The sequence below is a fragment of the Trichomycterus rosablanca genome, chromosome 8 (assembly GCF_030014385.1).
Source record: "Trichomycterus rosablanca isolate fTriRos1 chromosome 8, fTriRos1.hap1, whole genome shotgun sequence".
Classification (NCBI taxonomy): Eukaryota; Metazoa; Chordata; class Actinopteri; order Siluriformes; family Trichomycteridae; genus Trichomycterus; species Trichomycterus rosablanca.
The window spans coordinates 34,761,875-34,782,698 of NC_085995.1; the positions used below are offsets into that span (position 1 = coordinate 34,761,875).

The 20,824-nt window shown below is 41.4% G+C and overlaps 1 protein-coding gene across 1 annotated transcript in view; it reads left to right on the forward strand.

Annotated features, from left to right (window-relative positions):
- LOC134319112 (uncharacterized) overlaps positions 1–20,824 on the forward strand; it is a 68,470-nt gene that overhangs the window by 28,145 nt on the left and 19,501 nt on the right. The window contains exons 4-7 of the mRNA XM_063000112.1: positions 10,404–10,502; positions 16,099–16,196; positions 18,555–18,638; positions 19,474–19,577. Of these exons, the coding sequence (XP_062856182.1) occupies positions 10,404–10,502; positions 16,099–16,196; positions 18,555–18,638; positions 19,474–19,577 (385 nt within the window). The remainder of the gene's footprint in view (positions 1–10,403; positions 10,503–16,098; positions 16,197–18,554; positions 18,639–19,473; positions 19,578–20,824) is intronic.

Here is a 20,824-nt window from a genome sequence, read left to right on the forward strand (position 1 = left end):
ATGGGTGATTGGATATGCTTTTCTATCAGGACATTGTGCCAGGTATTTAGTATTAACCAAACTCTAACATCAGGTGACTGAGTATGATTGAATATCAAATGAGACGTTAGACAAGGAAAGAGTAGACACCTAAAATTAGCTAGATGGCAATTTGCGAGTTTTGTGATCCAATGGGGGGGAAAAGATCCACTAATTTGAGTCTCACCTGTAACATCACAGCTACCAGTGTAGAAATGTGAGGGTTAATATGTGTTATGCACTCAGGGCACATGGCCTAACAAGACTATGTCACAAGTTCAGGGTTTAAACGTGTGCTGTCTCAATGTTATGATAAATATTGTGGCTCAGTGGGTAGCAATGTCGCCTCACAACAAGAAGGTCCTGGGTTTGATCCCCAGGTGGGGCGGTGGGTCCTTTCTGTGTGGAGTTTGCATGTTCTCCCCGTGTCTGTGTGGGTTTCCTCCGGGAGCTTTGGTTTTCTTCCCACAGTACAAAGACGTGCAAGTGAGGTGAATTGAAGATACAAAATTGTCCATGACTGTGTTTGATAATAAACTTGTGAACTGATGCAACTGCCATTTCAGTCATGAATGTAACCAAAGTGTGTAAAACATGACATTAAGATCCTAATAAATAAACAAACATATGATAAATACTGTTCTGTTGGACCATTCGAGCACCCTAGATTTTTTTTCAACCTCTGACAATAATGTAAATAATCTATTTATGACCTTTAGCTGGAAACTTGTTTTCATAGCTGCTGTCAGATTAATCTTGTCTGATAAACAAACTGCACCGTGTGTCATTGTCCTAGGTAGAAGATTCTTGAGGTCTTAGAGGTAGAATATAGTAACCTTAGGGCTTTGAATAACAAAGGTGAGAATTCTGTCTCTTAAGCCTGTTTACAGACAGGTGTGCTGACTGTAAGGCAATCACTCGAATTTAGCACCATTGTTTGGTTTTAATTATTCATATGAGAACAGTCTGAGACCAAAGAAGCATTATGAAGTCTGTTGTCAATTGTTGAAAGGCAAGACAAACTTAGCATTTCTAACAATTACTTAACTACGTCTGGTTTAGTCCATTTACTCTGGTTGTTAAAAGCAGCTTTTTCCAACTTGCCTTTAATTTAGCAGAGAAGGATTCATGCTTTTATCTTTATTATCAAGATGACAGCTAGTACAGAATGTAACACCTGGCTTAATCACTGAGGTAAAGACAGAAAATCCCTTATATTAAACAAGTTTAATCCTCTCTCTGTTACATACACTTGGGTTAAAGTCATTAAACACCCAAATTTTATGTAAAAGCCAATGTTAGCAAGTTGTTTAAAATATCTACTTTGTACCAGAGATGGGGACTCAAGTCTGTGACTCGAGTCCGAGTCGCACGTAAGTCGCACACACAGCGACTCGGACTCGTTTCAAATGACTCGACTCATGGCAAAAAAAATGACTCGTGAACAGTTGCTAGCGTCAGCATGTGTTAACATATATAATTATTATTATCGTAATTATTATCATCAATGGTTATCATCAATAGTGTACTTCACATGAACAACTGGGGCGAATGGAACACTCCTAGGAAATTGGTGCTAATGGTTGAAAGACCAATCAGACCTGATTTAAATTTTTAGTAAGAAATGCTGTTATTTGCATTTATTCAGTTTGCATCACACAAATGTTGTGTCAATGAAACGCTTATATATTATAATTATAACGCTTCCAATATATGTTTTGTGTATATTATATTGACTCGTGACTTGACTCGGACTCTAGCCTAAAGACTCGTGACTTGACTAGTCTAAAGATCATTTCACTTATAATTCACTATATCAAAATACAATACTGTGCTTTTAAAAGCTTGGAAAATAAAAAAAAACACGTGATTTTAGAAGCTTCTGACAGGCTAATTGACTAATTTGAGTTAACTTGCGATGTATGGCAGTATTTTAAGGCCCACTTGCCTCAGCCATCTGAAAGAGAATTGTAACCTCCACAAGCCTAGTGCATCGTTGGGATCTACAACCCCAAATCAGAAAAAGTTGGGAGAGCATGGAAAATGCTAATATTAAATAAAACACAGAGTTTATTTTATTTACTTTGACTTTTATTTAATGGCAGACAGGATGAATCTGAGATATTTCATGTTTTGTCTGGTCAACTTTATTTCATTTACTAATAAACATCCATTACTGTATTTCAGGCCTGCAACACATTCCAAAAAAAGTTGGAACAGTAAAGCATTTACCACTTAGTAATGTTGCCATTTTTTTGGCACTGAGGAGACCAAGTGATTTAGTGTTGCAGCTTTTATTTTGTCCCGTTCTTTCTGCAAACACGTCTTAAAATGTGCAACAGTACGGGGTCGTCGTATTTTTCATTTCAAAATTCTCCACACATTCTCTATTGGGGACAGATCAGGACTGCAGGCAGGCCAGTCCAGTACCTGTACCCTTTTCTTCCACAGATATGCCTTTGTAATGTGTGCAGCATGTGGTTTTTCATTGTCTTGCTAAAAAATGCATGGAATGAACCTGAGATATGTCATGTTTTGTCTGCTCAATTTCATGCATACTGTGTGCAATCAAATAAAAGTCAAAGTAAATGTAAGGAACACTGCATTTTCATTTTATTTGCATTTTCCATATTGTCCCAACATACTTTTTCTGATTTAAGGTTGTATTTCCAAACTCCTGAAGGTACCACGTTCATCTGTTCAAATGATAATATCCAAGTTTCTGGTTAGGAAAGAGAGGCATTGTTTTTGTACTGTTGTACTTTAATGCAAACAATACAAATCAATCCAAGAACAACAGTAAATCACCTGATAAAGATGCTGTGTACATACAGTGTATCACAAAAGTGAGTACACCCCTCACATTTCTGCAAATATTTCATTATATCTTTTCATGGGACAACACTATAGACATGAAACTTGGATATAACTTAGAGTAGTCAGTGTACAGCTTGTATAGCAGTGTAGATTTACTGTCTTCTGAAAATAACTCAACACACAGCCATTAATGTCTAAATAGCTGGCAACATAAGTGAGTACACCCCACAGTGAACATGTCCAAATTGTGCCCAAATGTGTCGTCGTCCCTCCCTGGTGTCATGTGTCAAGGTCCCAGGTGTAAATGGGGAGCAGGGCTGTTAAATTTGGTGTTTTGGGTACAATTCTCTCATACTGGCCACTGGATATTCAACATGGCACCTCATGGCAAAGAACTCTCTGAGGATGTGAGAAATAGAATTGTTGCTCTCCACAAAGATGGCCTGGGCTATAAGAAGATTGCTAACACCCTGAAACTGAGCTACAGCATGGTGGCCAAGGTCATACAGCGGTTTTCCAGGACAGGTTCCACTCGGAACAGGCTTCGCCAGGGTCGACCAAAGAAGTTGAGTCCACGTGTTCGGCGTCATATCCAGAGGTTGGCTTTAAAAAATAGACACATGAGTGCTGCCAGCATTGCTGCAGAGGTTGAAGACGTGGGAGGTCAGCCTGTCAGTGCTCAGACCATACGCCGCACACTGCATCAACTCGGTCTGCATGGTCGTCATCCCAGAAGGAAGCTGACACACAAGAAAGCCCGCAAACAGTTTGCTGAAGACAAGCAGTCCAAGAACATGGATTACTGGAATGCCCTGTGGTCTGACGAGACCAAGATAAACTTGTTTGGCTCAGATGGTGTCCAGCATGTGTGGCGGCACCCTAATAAGAAGTACCAAGACAACTGTATCTTGCCTACAGTCAAGCATGGTGGTGGTAGCATCATGGTCTTGGGCTGCATGAGTGTTGCTGGCACTGGGGAGCTGCAGTTCATTGAGGGAAACATGAATTCCAACATGTACTGTGACATTCTGAAACAGAGCATGATCCCCTCTCTTCGAAAACTGGGCCTCATGGCAGTTTTCCAACAGGATAACGACCCCAAACACAACCTCCAAGATGACAACTGCCTTGCTGAGGAAGCTGAAGGTAAAGGTGATGGACTAAACCCAATTGAGCACCTGTGGCGCATCCTCAAGTGGAAGGTGGAGGAGTTCAAGGTGTCTAACATCCACCAGCTCCGTGATGTCATCATGGAGGAGTGGAAGAGGATTCCAGTAGCAACCTGTGCAGCTCTGGTGAATTCCATGCCCAGGAGGGTTAAGGCAGTGCTGGATAATAATGGTGGTCACACAAAATATTGACACTTTGGGCACAATTTGGACATGTTCACTGTGGGGTGTACTCACTTATGTTGCCAGCTATTTAGACATTAATGGCTGTGTGTTGAGTTATTTTCAGAAGACAGTAAATCTACACTGCTATACAAGTTGTACACTGACTACTCTAAGTTATATCCAAGTTTCATGTCTATAGTGTTGTCCCATGAAAAGATATAATAAAATATTTGCAGAAATGTGAGGGGTGTACTCACTTTTGTGATACACTGTATGTGTCTATATCTACAGTAAAGCCTGTCCTATATTGATCTATATGAACTCAAAGGTTGCTCAGCACTGCTCCAAAACTGCTTTTAAAAGCCAGGTTAGAGTTTCCAACTGCACATGGGAACTAAGTTATGGAGGAAAAGCATTATGTATGGAGGAAAGGGGGAAGCTTGCAAGCCAAGGAACATCATTCCAACCGTGAAGCATGGGGGCGGTAGTATCATGTTGTGCGGGTGCTTTGCTGCAGAAGGGACTGGAGCACGTGGAAACAATAGATGGCATTATGAGGAAGAAAAATTAAATGGAGATGTTGAAGCAGTATCTCAATAGCATACTCCTTAAGTATATCAAGCATACTCCCAAAGTTAAAGCAACAAACACAGTTTGTTGTAGAGTTCACTCCACAGGACTGGATCTCGGAACTGCACTCGGGAGTCTTGTGGTTTTCAGTCGTTGTGGTTTTCACACTGATCGGCAACAGGGGGTCACACACTACATGATCTTTCACCAGGATGAGTCGGTCTGGTCTCCCAAACTACGTTTTGTCATGAAAACAAACGCGAGAAGTGACGAGGGGTTTAATGAAACTGTGTCAAAAAATGCACGTCTGTAAGAAGCGAGTGATCAAAGTCGTTTGTGCGCTGATGTGTAGCAGAAAAGCAAGTAGGAAAAATAAATTAATCTGAGTGGATTTGGCAACACGACCAGCAGGGATTGTTTGTTCTGTAGTGAGTTGGCGGTTAATAATTTTTTTTTGCAATGCAGCACGGGTATTATGGTTTGGCGAGGATGATAAGATCACAAATACTGTAAAACTTGAGTGTATGCCGATATGTTCTGATAGAAACTATATTATGCCCCTGTCGTTGAGTAGTCCACACATAGTGATCGTGATCATATTATTAGAGCTGCTCTGGGCATAAATAGTTTATTTAAAAGTAAACCTTACTTGATAATTGAAATCTGCGTGTTGTTGTGAATGTGATACTGGCATATTAGCCTAAAGGTGCAGTTCAGACCATTACATGAGGAGATGAATGTTACTTCTTCATGCACATGCAAATCGGGAAGGGCGGGGGTTGTACTGGTACTGAGAGCGATTACCAGTTCCCTGAGTTTTCTGTTGAGTTACTTTATAACCATGGGAAAGGTAAAATATTGCTTTTGCTTCTGGATAATAATTTGGCGTTTTTTTTTTTTTTTTACAACTTTGATTATGTATTATAATGATCACAAGTAGCCAATCAGTGTGTCTTTTAATATGCAGTTTTTTTTATGCTATTCACGACAAGCTTTTATGTTATTGGATCTTTATATTTACATTAGTGATTGTTTAATGAATTTTTATAGATTATATAGGTTAACCATGTGAACTTAACCATGAGAATTTCTGTCTGTTGTGCTGCTTTTTGCTGCATGTATGTTTTTCCTGCAGTGGCGCTAAAGTGGCGCTAAAGTGGCGCAGCAGTAAAACACACTAGCACACCAGAGCTGTGATTTCAAACTCGTCGCTTTGAATCTCAGCTCTGCCATCCGGCAAGCTGAGCGCCTACACGAACAATGGTTGGCTATTGTTCATACAGGGTGGAGCCGGACTTTGACTTTATAACTGATATAATTACGACAAGGGATAATGTGATCACGGTGTGGCTCTCCGTACACAAAGCTGATCCGCATATGAACTCGCCTTGTGCAGGTGAAAAGTGTGTCAGTCTCAGCTCATCTCAACTAGGGTAAAAATCAACATCAGTAGAAAGGAAGAATAACGCAATTGGGTAATTGGATACGCTTAAAAGTCGGGAGAAAAAGGGGATACAATGCATAAACAAAAATAATAAAAAAAGAAAGAACAGAAGAGAGGAAGTATTTTTTTCTATTTTTTTACTTATTCATTTTCTTCCAATTTATTGTAGTCAATTTGTCTTCCGCTGCTGGGGGATCCCTAATTGCAGTTAAGGTGGGTATATTGCTGCTCACACCTCCTCCAAACCGTGCGCAGCCCTTAGCGGAACCCCTTTTCACCTATACACTCTGCTCAGGCGCCTCTCTATCTGCCGATCAGGGTCCTTACACAGCGTTTGAAGACCCCACCCACATAGTCCAGCATCCCGCCCTAGCAGAACCGTGTTTGCTGCAAACTCTGCCAGCTATACCCGCTAGATGGCACTCAGCCAACTGTGGCAACACCGAGTTTCGAACCGAGGAGTTCCGAATCTCTGTGCTGGTGTGCTAGTGAAATATAAAAAAATTCAAAAACTACAACTGTCAACCTCTAAAATTGGACAATTTTTAATTCCATTAACACTGTATATACACTGGTGTTTTAGTTTGAAGTGTTTTCCCCATTTCCTGGTTGACTATTTTTACTTTCTGCCTCAGGTGGAATGCAGTTAGCAGGCAATACTACACACAGTTTGCATGAGGAACTTTAATAAGTTATATGTTAATGCAGGACTCCATGTAAGTGCAGGTTACACAGTCACAATGTGCCTCGTCACCTGCATATATTATATTTACACTATATTGCCAAAAGTATTCACTCACCCATCCAAATGATTAAATGCAGGTGTTCCAATCACTTCCATAGTCACAGGTGTATAAAACCAAGCATAAAAATCATGCAGACTGCTTCTACAAACATTTGTGAAAGAATGGGTCGCTCTCAGGAGCTCAGTGAATTCCAGCGTGGTACCGTGATAGGATGCCACCTGTGCAACAAGTCCAGTCATGAAATTTCCTCGCTACTAAATATTCCACAGTCAACTGTCAGTGGTATTACAATGAAGTGGAAGTGATTGGGAACGACAGCAACTCGGCCACGAAGTGATAGACCACGTAAAATGACAGAGCGGTGTCAGCGGATGCTGAGGCACATAGTGCGCAGAGGTCGCCAACTTTCTGCAGAGTCGATCACTACAGACCTCCAAACTTCATGTGGTCTTCAGATTAGCTCAAGAACAGTGCGTAGAGCTTCATGGAATGGGTTTCCATGGCCGAGCAGCTGCATCCAAGCCTTACATCACCAAGCGCAATGCAAAGCGTTGGATGCAGTGGTGTAAAGCACTCCGCCACTGGACTCTAGAGCAGCGGAGTTCTCTGGAGTGACGAATCACGCTTCTCCGTCTGCCGATCCGATTGACGAGTCTGGCTTTGGCAGTTGCCAGGAGAACGGTACTCGTCTGACTGCATTGTGCCGAGTATAAAGTTTGGTGGAGGGGGGATTATGGTGTGGGGTTGTTTTTCAGGAGTTGGGCTTGGCTCCTTAGTTCCAGTGAAAGGAACTCTTAATGCTTCAGCATACCAAGAGAATTTGGACAATTTCATGCTCCCAACTTTGTGGAAACAGTTTGGGGATGGCCCCTTCCTGTTCCAACATGACTGCGCACCAGTGCACAAAGCAAGGTCTATAAAGACATGGATGAGCGAGTTTGGTGTGGAAGAACTTGACTGGCCTGGACAGAGTCCTAACCTCAACCTGATAGAACACCTTTGGGATGAATTAGAGCGGAGACTGCGAGACAGGCCTTCTCGTCCAACATTAGTGTCCGACCTCACAAATGCGCTTCTGGAGGAATGGTCAAAAATTTCCATAAACACACTCCTAAACCTTGTGGAAAGCCTTCCCAGAAGAGTTGAAGCTGTTATAGCTGCAAAGGGTGGGCCGACATCATATTAAAACCTATGGATTAAGAATGGGAGTCACTCAAGTTCATATGCATGTGAAGGCAGACGAGCGAATATTTTTGGCAATATAGTGTATGTTAGTAAAGGTGTGTGTGTGTGGTGTAAGCAGTTTTGTGTTCTCACATCATTTACACCCACACATCTGCTGGATCTGCGTTCACTCTAATGAGTTGATCTCTTTCTCCTGAGCTTCTTTCTGGCTGGCAGTCAGAGGTTGAATGGGCATGACTGTGCAGACTGGTGAAGTGGCTCACTGTGTGTACTTGATAAAAGAACACACACTATTTAGGCTGACGCTCCCAATAGCTGTAGCGCGTCACAGCTACGTCCGACCCAGCAACCTTTCTGTATATAGCGCTGGAAAATAACTTGTTATTAACATTAGAGCTGGTTACGTAACATGACCTTGACTTCTGGGCATCCTCTGAGTCACACTGTAGTCATCCTTTGTATAATAACCTCCGCCGTTTCAGTCTGACAGAGGCATTCACCCAGTGAACACGTGTGTAAATCAGTTTTGCTGGCGTTCTCGCGGGTGGTGGTGGGGCAGCAGGCTAGCGCACGTCTCCTAATTGACTCAAATCACAGGGTTTAACCAAACAGCCCAATAAACCAGAATACACCAAGAGAAAAAAACCTACAGTCACAGACACACCTGTGATCTAAAATTAGGAATATGACGACATAGGAAAGACTAGACAATTAGAAAATGCTACTCCTGTCTTATAAGTACATTTGAGTGAAATGTAATTGCTCCCTTGATTGGCTCTGTGTGTTTTTTTACTTTTTGAACTCTCCCAGTTCGACCAATTCTCCCTGTTCATTCTGGCAGTTAAGTGCCTGACCAAGCCTTTGCCCTTAGCTTGTTAGACTGCTGAGCACCCCAACCTAGCTTACCCCTCTCGAGGTTAAAGACTGCAAGTCAAGACTGCAGGGCCAACAATGCTGCTCCTACTAGACGGGATGGGAACCTAACGTGTTTGCACCAAAAAAGTCCAGAACTTACAACTGACTTTTTCACAGACTGGACTGAACAATGAAGAATTCCTCCAGGCCACCCAAGAAGGATGGGTCCCTGCTGAGTCTGGTTCCTCTCAAGGTTTCTTCCTGTAATTTTAAGGGAGTTTTTCCTTTCCACTGTCGCCCTCGGCTTGCTCAGTAGGGGTTTTTGGTCTGTTGGTCCTGGATTCTGTGGAGTTGATTTGGGACGGTGTTCATTGTGGAAGGTGCTATTGAATGAATTTCACTCTCTCACACTAGATTATACTTTAATGCTGTATATCTGTACATTCGTAACTTTACATGTATATATTGAACAGATGGTGCTAGTTTTTTTTAAATGCATTTTCTCCCCTTTTTCCTCCCCCTTTAGCTTGTCCAATTGCCCAATTGTGTCATGCTTCCTCTTCGCCTATGCTGATCCATGCTCTGACAGAGGAGATCGAAGCTAACTCACGGCCCCCTCCGACCTGTGGGCAGCAAGCCGTATGCATCTTATTACCCACACATTGACGAGTGTTGTGCCACCTAGCGTTGTGTACAGAGAGACACACCCTAAGAGCACTCTTTCCTCATCTCTGTGTAGGCGCCTCTAATCAGCCAGCAGAGGTCGTAATTGCACCAGTCTGACAGAGAGAGACCCCATCCGGCTTAGTCCCGCCCTTATCTTAGCCTTAGACGGCAGGCAGAGCTGAGATTCGATACGATCCCAGCTCTGGTTCCAGCGTGTGTTTTTACCGCTGCGCCACCTGAGAGGCCGTCCATTCTGCCATTTAAATGCCTGACCAAGCCTTTGCCTTTAGCTTGTTAGTTTGCAGAGCACCCCAACCTAGCTTAAGTCCAGCTTTAAAAGCCTTTATTTACTTAAACGAGACAGGTTAAAGCAATGCGCACATCTGTATTTTGTACAGGACTTGTGCGTGTTGGTGCCTGTGATGAGTTTAAAGCTGGGGTTAAAATCTTTCCATGAATGAAACAGATAGCAGATTTATGTTTTTCTTTTAATCATGGGTTTAGCTTTTGGATACCCCGGTTAATACTCTGCTAATACTGCAACTGAACTAGAAGTAAGTTTCTGTTGACTCAGTGTTGCTAAACATGACACACTGATTTGCAGCAAAGTGATAAATCTTGCAGAAATGAAATCAGACTATTATGCTATTGTTCCTCTCTATATCCCTGTGTTTGTTAGTGCTACATGTTTACCTCTGTTAGCATACAGCTCAGCCTTTTATTAGCATAGTTTTGTTCTGCTTCATCTCCTAACCTCTTCACTTTCAGAAAGAACGAGTCAAGAAGGTGTTTCTCTGAGCATTGAGGAGAAGAAAGACCTGAGACCTCCAGTGGAAAAGCCAGAAGAGGACAAAGCATCTAAAAAAGGTCAAACTTGTCAGGGGGGGATTAATGGGTAATGTGTCATAGCAAAAAAAAAAAGTGGTTTTAAGAAAACAACCTTTCTACAGTCACTGTCCATTTTATCAGCTCCACTTACCATATAGAAGCACTTTGTAGTTCCACAATTACTGACTGTAGTCCATCTATTTCTCTACATACCTTTTTAGCCTGCTTTTACCCTGTTCAATGGTCAGAACCCCCAGAGGACCACCACAGAGTAGGTATTATTTGGGTGGTGGATCATTCTCAGCCCTGCAGTGACAATGACATGGTGGTGGCGTGTTAGTGTGGTGGTCCTGTGGGGGTCCTGACCGTTGAAGAACAGCATGAAAGGGGGCTAACAAAGCATGCAGAGAAACAAATGGACTACAGTCGGTAATTGGAGAACTACAAAGTGCTCCTATATGGCAAGTGGAGCTGATAAAATGGACAGTGAGTGTAGAAACAAGGAGGTGGTTTTAATGTTATGGCTGATCAGTGTTTATGTCAATTTGAAGCTAGCAGCTTAAAAATCATCCATGAAAAGTTGCATTATTTTTGTGATCCTCTCAACTCATTAAATAAATACTGTGTGCACTAGTTAAAATATCCAAACATTACTTTCTTGGTAAGACCATAAAGTGTTAAAGGTTTCTGTACATTTGTTATTTAGACCCGTAACAGTCAGATGGCTGCTAGTAATTTTTTGCATAGCTTTACTGTTAGGGTGCAATTGCACTGCCACAGGGTATAATTTAAACCCTATTCACCATTCTAATAATAATAATCATTATATAAATCCCCCTTAAATTGAAGGCTCTGCTGCTTGGTATCTGTGCTTGGTTGAATTCAGATTTCTGTACGGTAATGCTTGTGTAAACACATTGTTTAAACACAGACTTTGGTATAATATTATATTCTTTTGCTTTCATCATGGAATCGTCAAAGTGGTTTTTGTGGTCAGACAAAACATAACATTAAGTTATTTAGTCAGAAAGACCAGAAATTTGTTTGAAGGTTAAAACTTGACACAACACGGCCGCTCAGGTGGCGCAGCGGTAAAAACACATGCTGGAACCAGAGCTGGGATCTCGAATACATCGTATCGAATCTCAGCTCTGCCTGCCGGCTAAGGCTGAGCGACCACATGAACAACGATTGGCCTGTTGTTCAGATGGGTGGGACTGGGTTGGGGGATGGTCTCTCTCTTGTGACTGGTGCAATTACAACCTCTGAAAAGAGTGCTCTCAGGGTGTCTCTCCGTACACAACGCTGAGCTGCACTGCACTCCTCAAAGTGTAGGTGATAAGATGCATACGGCATGCTGCCCACGTGTTGGAGGGGGCATGGGTTAGCTTTGTTCTCCTCAATCAGAGCGGGGATCGGCATTGGTGGAGAGGAAGCATCATGCAATTGGGCAACAATAAGTTTTTGTTGGGGCCTTCACAAAGCTCTGACCTCAACTTTAGACTGTAGTAATACAATCAAGTCGCAGCCAGAAAACTAAAAGAATGGATGAATTCTGTCAAATAAAGTAGGCAATAATTCAACAAGAGTTAAAAACGGAGTAAAAAGCTTATTGGTAAAACTGGTAGGTCTAGAAAGAGAAGTTATGTTGTGCAGGTTCTAAGACAAAATAACATCCATGACATTTGGTTGTAATAATGATGTCTGCACAACTTTCAGATTTTATTCAACACTAATAACATGCTAATTCTGGGGGAAATAGGCAACATGAGCCATGGTGAATACAAATAAGAATAAGAGTGAATAAAAATAAGAGAATTGCATTGTCATCTGTATGCTGTAAAGATCTCTGTAATAGACGTAAAGATGAGGCCGGCAGCTTCACATGTGCTAGCGTACAGTCCACTTTGACTGCCGAGTGTATTATGCAGCAGACCAAGCTTGCCAGAGTGCAACTTTATCAACTATATGATTTTATCTGAAGTACCACCTGTGCAAGCTTCAGGTACTCCTAGTGTTACCACAGTTTAATAAAAACACCCTAAAAAGAAAAGAAAGGATTTGAGGTATTAATACTACTGACAGCTTTGAATAATAACACAGAGAAATCCACAGGACACACAGCTTATAGGCTTTAGGTGTGGCACTCCAATGTTAGCACTTGTCCACAATCTTTTATCCTAGATGAAATGTTTTATTATCTGCTTTGTATCCTAATTTAATTCCCCTCCCTTTACAGCTGGAATAATTCCCCTATGGTTTATCCAGCTGTGCAAACTCTGGGCAGGCTGTGAAATGGAACACAGCCCATATTTCTTAAACTGTTGTCTGTTAGGATCATTGTTTAAAATCTGCTGGTTTGTGAGATTGGCATGGGATGGCACAGATCTTTGTAAATCATGCTTGCACTATCTGTGTGAAATTCACACTGTTGAATCAGGAGTGTTTATTTTACTGCTTGTATGGATCAAAACTACTGTATGACTGATCTAGCATCAGTTTGTAGTGATCTGTGCAATCACCAGTGCTTTAGAATGTAAGATGATATTTTGGCCAAAATAAGGCTTGTAGGGGCAAGCTGTAGCCTAGTGGTTAAGGTACTGGACTAGTAATCACAGGGTCGCTGGTTCAAGCCCCACCACTGCCAGGTTGCTGCTGTTGGGCCCTTGAGCCTCAATTGCTCAGACTGTATACTGTAACTGTAATATAAGTCGCTTTGGATAAAGGCGAACCAGACTATGTGGGTGGGGTCTTCAAACGCTGTGTAAGGACTCTGATTGGCAGATAGAGTGGCGCCTGTGCAGAGTGCATAGGTGAAAAAGGGTTCCGCAAAGGGCTGTGCGTGGGTCAGAGGAGGCATGAGCAGCAGTATACCCACCTCCACTGCAATCGGGGATCCCCCAGCAGCAGAAGACAAATTGACTACGCTAAAATAGGAGAAAAAGCATAAATAAAATAGAAAAAAAAAATAAAAAAACGTCCCCCTTCACTGAAATGTAACAGATTGACCAATTAGTAAAACGCAAAGCCCCAGTCACACCAGAAACATGTCATTTCCAGGTAAAGACTGAGAGTATTTACTTAGGACCAAAGTTTTATACATTGGGTGTTTGATGGCAAACTGCCTTGTCTGTTCAAGTCACTTCTAGCAAGCTAATTAACTAAGTCTCCATTAAAAAAATTTACCATAAAATCTATTCGCACATCTGATTCATCTGACTTACACATCTGCCATGTCGCTAAACATTGTAGAATAATTAACAGTACAATTAGGCAATATTATATTAAAATATTAAATATTTTCTGGTACATTGCAATTTTAAGCATGTTTACACCGTTTTAAATCCATTAAATCCTTTCTGCTATCAAGCTAGTCACCTCTTATTCTCCACTAATATTCCTTCGCCTCTTAGACCACCCCTATGGTGCCAGATTAGAGACACAGTTTAGCATCCAGCCCCTCTTTCCTAATGACTGTACATCTATTTTTTAATGCATTTCTTCCGCTGCCGAGAGATACCAGATTGCATCCGAGGAGAGCACGTCACTGTACACGCCTCTTCTGACACGTGTACAGCCCTCCTCTTCTCGCCCCTGCATTCTGTACAGGTGTCTCTTCTGCAAATGAGGGTCCTTACACAGCGCATGAAGTTCCACCCACCCACTCATAGTCCAGCCACCACCCTGCAGATACGGTGGCCAATTAGTATCTGCTGCAGGCACTGCCAATTAAGCCCACTAGTTGATGCCCAGCCGACCAGTGGCAACAGACTGTACATCTATTGTGGGCTTTCTTAAAATATGACCAGGTCTGCTGGGTTAAAAATACATACAGCACAGCAAGTATTTGATTTTTTAGCCATATTTACCTCAATCAGTCCTTTTTTTTTTTTAAATAGCAATTGTTAAGCTTCGGGCTGTAACTTGGAATTGGTCTGATGTAATACAATTATTTAGTTTTTTGGCTCAGACCTTTTAATACAACATATTCTTAATAAGAAATATACATAGTATGGCAAGTTCTTGTTAAGGTTGAGGTCGGGACAAGCTTCATTTTAGCATGATGATGTCACTTTAATATTTGGGTCACTTTCTCAATTCCACTGATTTTATCCAGTTTAACCGAGGTTTATACACTGATCAGCCATAACATTAAAACCACCTCCTTGTTTCTACACTCACTGTCCATTTTATCAGCTCCACTTACAATATAGAAGCACTTTGTAGTTCTACAATTACTGACTGCAGTCCATCTGTTTCTCTGCATACTTTTTAGCCTGCATTCACCCTGTTCTTCAATGGTCAGGACCACTACAGAGTAGGTATTATTTGGGTGGTGGATGATTCTCAGCACTGCAGTGACACTGACATGGTGGTGGTGTTAGTGTGTGTTGTGCTGGTATGAGTGGATCAGACACAGCAGCGCTGCTGGAGTTTTTAAATACCATGTCCACTCACTGTCCACTCTATTAGACACTCCTACCTAGTTGGTCCACCTTGTAGATGTAAAGTCAGAGACGATCGCCCATCTATTGCTGCTGTTTGAGTCGGTCATCTTCTAGACCTTCATCAGTGGTCACAGGACGCTGCCCACAGGGCGCTGTTGGCTGAATATTTTTTGGTTGGTGGACTATTCTCAGTCCAGCAGTAACAGTAAGGTGTTTAAAAACTCCATCAGCACTGCTGTGTCTGATCCACTCATACAGCACAACACACACTAACACACCACCACCATGTCAGTGTCACTGCAGTGCTGAGAATGATCCACCACCCAAATAATACCTGCTCTGTGGTGGTCCTGTGGGGGTCCTGACCATTGAAGAACAGGGTGAAAGGGGGCTAACAAAGCATGCAGAGAATCAGATGGACTACAGTCAGTAATTGTAGAACTACAAAGCACTTCTATATGGTAAGTGGAGCTGATAAAATGGACAGTGAGTGTAGAAACAAGGAGGTGGTTTTAATGTTATGGCTGATCAGTGTATTATTTTAGACAAATTTCCTCTCAGTGTAGGATACATGTTTACATTTCTTCCTGACATAGACAAAGAGACTACTGATCCATGTGCTTTTTTATTTATTTTTTATTTTTTATTTTTTTAGGTGCAGTCAAAGTAGCTCTATTTACATGGTCAATGAGAAGTCACTAGCGGTAAAGCAGTAGTCATTCATAATGACTAAAATGAATAAGGAGGCCATGGCACAAAGTTAAATGACACTATTAAACGTTCACAACACCAAAGTAATAATCTAAAGTGCTGTATGTATATTTTTGATACTTTTTGAACAAGGTGTGTTTCAATTATTCAACTGCAGGTAAGAAATTCTAGAACTCTCATGACATGCACATCCTTCACAAGTTTTGGACTTCTAAAAAATGCATTTAACCCCCAGTTGCTCACATTGTATCCTGTCCTTTCAATAAAGCATCTGTCAGGATTGACAGATAGCGGGACTTAAACATAGTATTTTAGGAAAAAAGGACATTTACACTGGAAACACAGTCCTTTAACAGTGTCCATTATTCTCTGTGATTCATGTGACTGGAGTATGAAGCAACCACTATTTCACTAATTGTAAAAATGGGCACTAAGTAGACTAAAAGCTTTGTTTATTTAATATGTTTATCTTACAGAGGCTGCAGGTTCAGGTGGTAAAAATGTGTTTGCACGGATACTAAAAGCAGCCCAGCAATACCTGGCAGATTCCACCAAGCAGAGCGCTATAAGCAAGGTACGCCTCAGTACAAGTGTATGGTTATCTGGTCACATTAGAAATGACCAGGCTAGAATTTTGTACATTTGAGAATAATAGCACTGAGTCCAATAAAAGTAAAGAATTTTGTAATATTATAAAGAGCTTATTTATAGGTATGAGTGGAGTTGGATTTGATTTTCCATGTTAATTAAGATCATTTTTACTGTTTCATGTTTAATGAGGCCACAGTATTGATATATTGTATTATTGATATTATGTATTATTTTAAATAAATTTGAGGGCGGCACAGTGGATCAGTGGGTAGCACTGTCGCCTCACAGCAAGAAGGTCCTGGGTTCGATCCCCAGGTGGGGCGGTCCGGGTCTTTTCTGTGTGGAGTTTCATGTTCTCCCTGTGTCTGCATGGGTTTCCTCCAGGTGCTCCGGTTTCCTCCCACAGTCCAAAGACATTCAAGTGAGGTGAATTGCAGATACTAAATTGACCATGACTGTGTTTGACATGAATCACACCAAAGTGTGTAAAACATGATGCTAAAATCCTAATAAATAAATAAAGTTTTAAAAAGAGAATATCTGCTGTATTTGTGTTTTTCTACCTTTTAACAGGGTAGGAAAGCACATGCTGAAGGAGGTCAAAATACTGAAATCTTCTACAGTTTAATAATATACACTACCGCTCAAAAGTTTGGGATCACTTGCAAATTTCCCTCTTTTCCAAAGAAAAACACATTTTCATGCAATTCACAAACAATTTAGTCCATTACACAATTATTTTAAATGTATCAGATGATTTTTGAAGAATGAAAATGTTTGCATTAAAGCCTATTTTTGTATAGAGGCCTATTTTGCATATAGTCCTATTATCAGCCATTCTTAGTCCTCTGCCTCAATCTCCTGGTTTGGCTGCCAATCCAAGTTAAGAATGTTATTAGGCTAATTGATTGTTAGGAAACCCTTTTTTAATTTTGTTGCACAGCTGAAAAACATTATACTAATAAGGGAGCATAAAAGGGAGCACAACATTCTAGGTTAGTTTAGTATCTGAAGCATCAGCAGTTGTTGGCTTGCTTACTGGCTCAAAATGGCCAGAAAGAAACAATTTTCTTTAGAGACTCGTCAGTCTATTGTTGTGTTAAGAATGGAAGGCTACTCAATGCGAGATATTGCAAAGAAACTTAAAATATCTTACCATGCTGTTAACTACTCCCTTCAGAGAGTAGCACAAACTGGCTCTAATAAGGACAGAAAAAAGAGTGGGAGGCCCCGATGCACAGCTGTACAAGAAAATAAACGTCTTAGACTGTGCAGTTTGAGACAAAGACGCCTCACAGGTTGTCAACTGACAGCTGCACTAAATGGAGCCCGTCAAACACCAGTGTCAGCATCAACGGTGAAGAGGTGACTTCAGGATGCTGGACTTCATGGCAGAATTGGCAAGAAAAAGCCATACCTTACACTGGCCAATAAAAAGAAAAGACTGCGATGGGCCAAAGAGAAAAGACATTGGACACTGGAAGATTGGAAGAAGGTGTTGTGGACAGATGAGTCCAAGTTTGAGGTCTTTGGATCAAACAGAATAACATTTGTGAGGCACAGGAACAATGAAAAGATGCAAGACCAATGCTTAATGCCAGCTGTCAAGCATGGTGGAGGCAGCGTGATGGTCTGGGGATGCTTTGAAGGTGGTAAAATAGGAGATTTATATAGAGTGAATGGGATTTTGAAGAAGGAAGGCTACCACAAGACATTGCAACGCCATGCCATACCCTGTGGACAGCACTTGATTGGGGCCAATTTCATCCTACAACAGGATAATTACCCCAAACACACCTCCAAAATGTGTCAGCAATATTTAAGAAATAAGAAGTCAGCCAGAATTTTGACTGTAATGGAGTGGCCAGCACAGTCTCCGGATCTGAACCCTATTGAGCTGTTGTGGGAGCAGCTGGACTGTATGGTACGGAGGAAGACTGCATCAAGCCAATCCATGTCATGGGAGATGCACCAGGAAGTATGGGGTGAAATCACATCAGATTACCTCGAAAATTGACAGCTAGAATGCCTAAGGTCTGCCAGGCTGTAATTGCTGCAAAAGGTGGCTTTTGTTGATAAAGGCTAAATTTGAAGTACACAGTCATCATTTCCATCAAAATAATTTTTTTTAACTCAGACAATGTCTGCATGTCCTGTTTATTAGCTATATTTCCTAATCTCATGTGTGTTTTCATTGAAACAAGAAAATTTCACAGTGATCCCAAACCTTTGAGTGGTAGTGTATATAAAAAACTATCTGGGTTATGTATTATTTTAGAAATTGTGAAAATTGTAAAATGTCAGATATTCTGAAATAATCTTTCTACATGCTTTGATCTAGGCCAAGTCCCCATCCATTAAAAACAGCCCTGCTGCCGCTCGTTTGCCGAAAAAGAGAACCTCCGCCCCTTTCACCCTGGCACAGGTAAACATTTTGTTGTATCGTTTAATTGAATCCCAGTTTAAAAAATGTTCCGCTTGCACACCAGCACCGAGTTTCTGAACTCCTCGGTTCGAAACTCGGTGTTGCCACCGGTCGGCTGGGCGCCATCTAGCATGCTTAATTGGCAGTGCCTGCAGCAGATACTAATTGGCCACCGTATCTGCAGGGTGGGGGCCGGACTATGTGTGGGTGGGTGGATGGGTCTTTATGCACTGTGTAACGACCCTGATTGACGGAAGAGACGCCTGTGCAGAATGCAGGGGCGAGAAGAGGAGGGCTGTGCACATGTCGGAAGAGGCGTGTACAGCGATGTGCTCTCCTCGGATGCGGTCTGGTATCCCTCAGCAGCAGAAGACAAAAATTGAGTGTGCTAAAATCGGGAGGAAAATGGGGAGAAAACGCATTTAAAAAAAAAAGTGCCCTCATTTGGCTGAACTTTAAACAAGCTTGTTATTTTGGTATTCGTGATGCTAGCATATCATGACTATTAATTGTGGTGGGCGTAGATTAAAAAAAAAAAGCTTCTGGTAGGGCGTGTCCCAAACCACATACTACTGAGCTAAACAATTTCTCAAATTGGTTAATCACTGATAGTGGTGACGTGTTCACTTTATGTGAAACCACATTCCAGGTCTACCTAAAAAAAAGCTGTACTATTATTTGTCCATCTTGGACCTAAATGTTGTGAAAACCACACCACAGGGATTTCTAAAAAAAATGCTTTTAGTAGTATCACTTTAAATTGTGAATGATCATTCAAAATACCTTGGTATTAAAATTAACTAAAGTAAATAAGGTGCTTTTTTGTGTGTTTCAGAAACGGAGGAGCCAAAGAAGGCAGTCCCAGAATGCATCTGTGGGTGGGTCCAGAAAAGGACCGGTTACCCCTCAGAATCCTGACAGAGGTGCCACCGAGGACAGGTGTGTGTGTGCGTGCATGCGTGTGTGTGTCTGTGTGAGTGCGTGAATACTTTAGATTGCAGAACACCTTAAAATGAGCGCCTCACACCCAATTTAAAGGGTCATTGTGTTAATGAAGCAGTGTTTGTAATGACTGCACCACCTGTGCACCCTGCTCATCATCATTATTTAGTGTCTGAACCACAACAGGACACACTCGTCTCATACCGACTGCCTGCGCATACACCTGTCGTTAATCACATTTGTACATAGTAAATGAAGTGATGGCAGTCATAACAGTATTATTTATGAGTTTGGAACTGAACTGCCTGCAGCCAGCACACGGTCTTCACACTGACTGTGGGAATTAGCTGGGAGGGAGGGAGACACTCATATAACTCAGTTCTGTCTGTCTGTCTGTCTGTCTCTGTGTGTGTGTGTGTGTGCGCGCGCTGGAAAATTGAGTTAATGCCAAGTCCAAATGGCATGTCTTTTACAGCTTTTGTAGTACTGTATGTCCCTGAATGCGTCATCTGAGAACACACCTATAGAAACGGAATCACCCACTAGGTTTGGATTCTTTACTGTAGTGACATCAGGGTTTTCCTACCACAATTAGATCCAAGCTGTTAATGCAGCAAATTACAAGCACTAGATTCAGTCTATCCTGACATTTGCAGTTACAAAATTAATACAAATTTAGCCAGTTCCTATATTTGCTAGTTTCCTTTGCTGCACTCTTTCACTAAAAGTCTACATTATAGAAAAATGTTTGTTGTACTTTAGTGTAACTGGAACACACTACTTTGCCAAAAAAAAGTGTTTGCTGTAGAAAAACGCGACACAGTAATTTATATATCAGTGATTTATATATCAAATATATAATTTATATATTTATATGTATTACATATACTGTATATTATATATCAGTGTGGTGTAGGGATGCAAATTTTGACAATTTTTTTAATTAATAACCGTCAAGCTTATTGGGTCCCATCAAAATACAAGAAACATTACTGAGTTTCATATCAAGAGGTCAGACATGCTTTTATTAATTTATAAAAAACAGCAAAATGTAGTGATCATGACCGTAATGTAAAACGTTCATTCACTCATTCATTTTTATGTCTTATCCGCTTATCCAGTTAGGGTCGCGGAGGGGTGCTGGAGCCTATCCCAGCTTTTTCAATGGACGCAAGGCACACAGTAACACCCTGGCCGGGACGCCAGTCCATCACAGGGCAGACACACATACATACACACACACC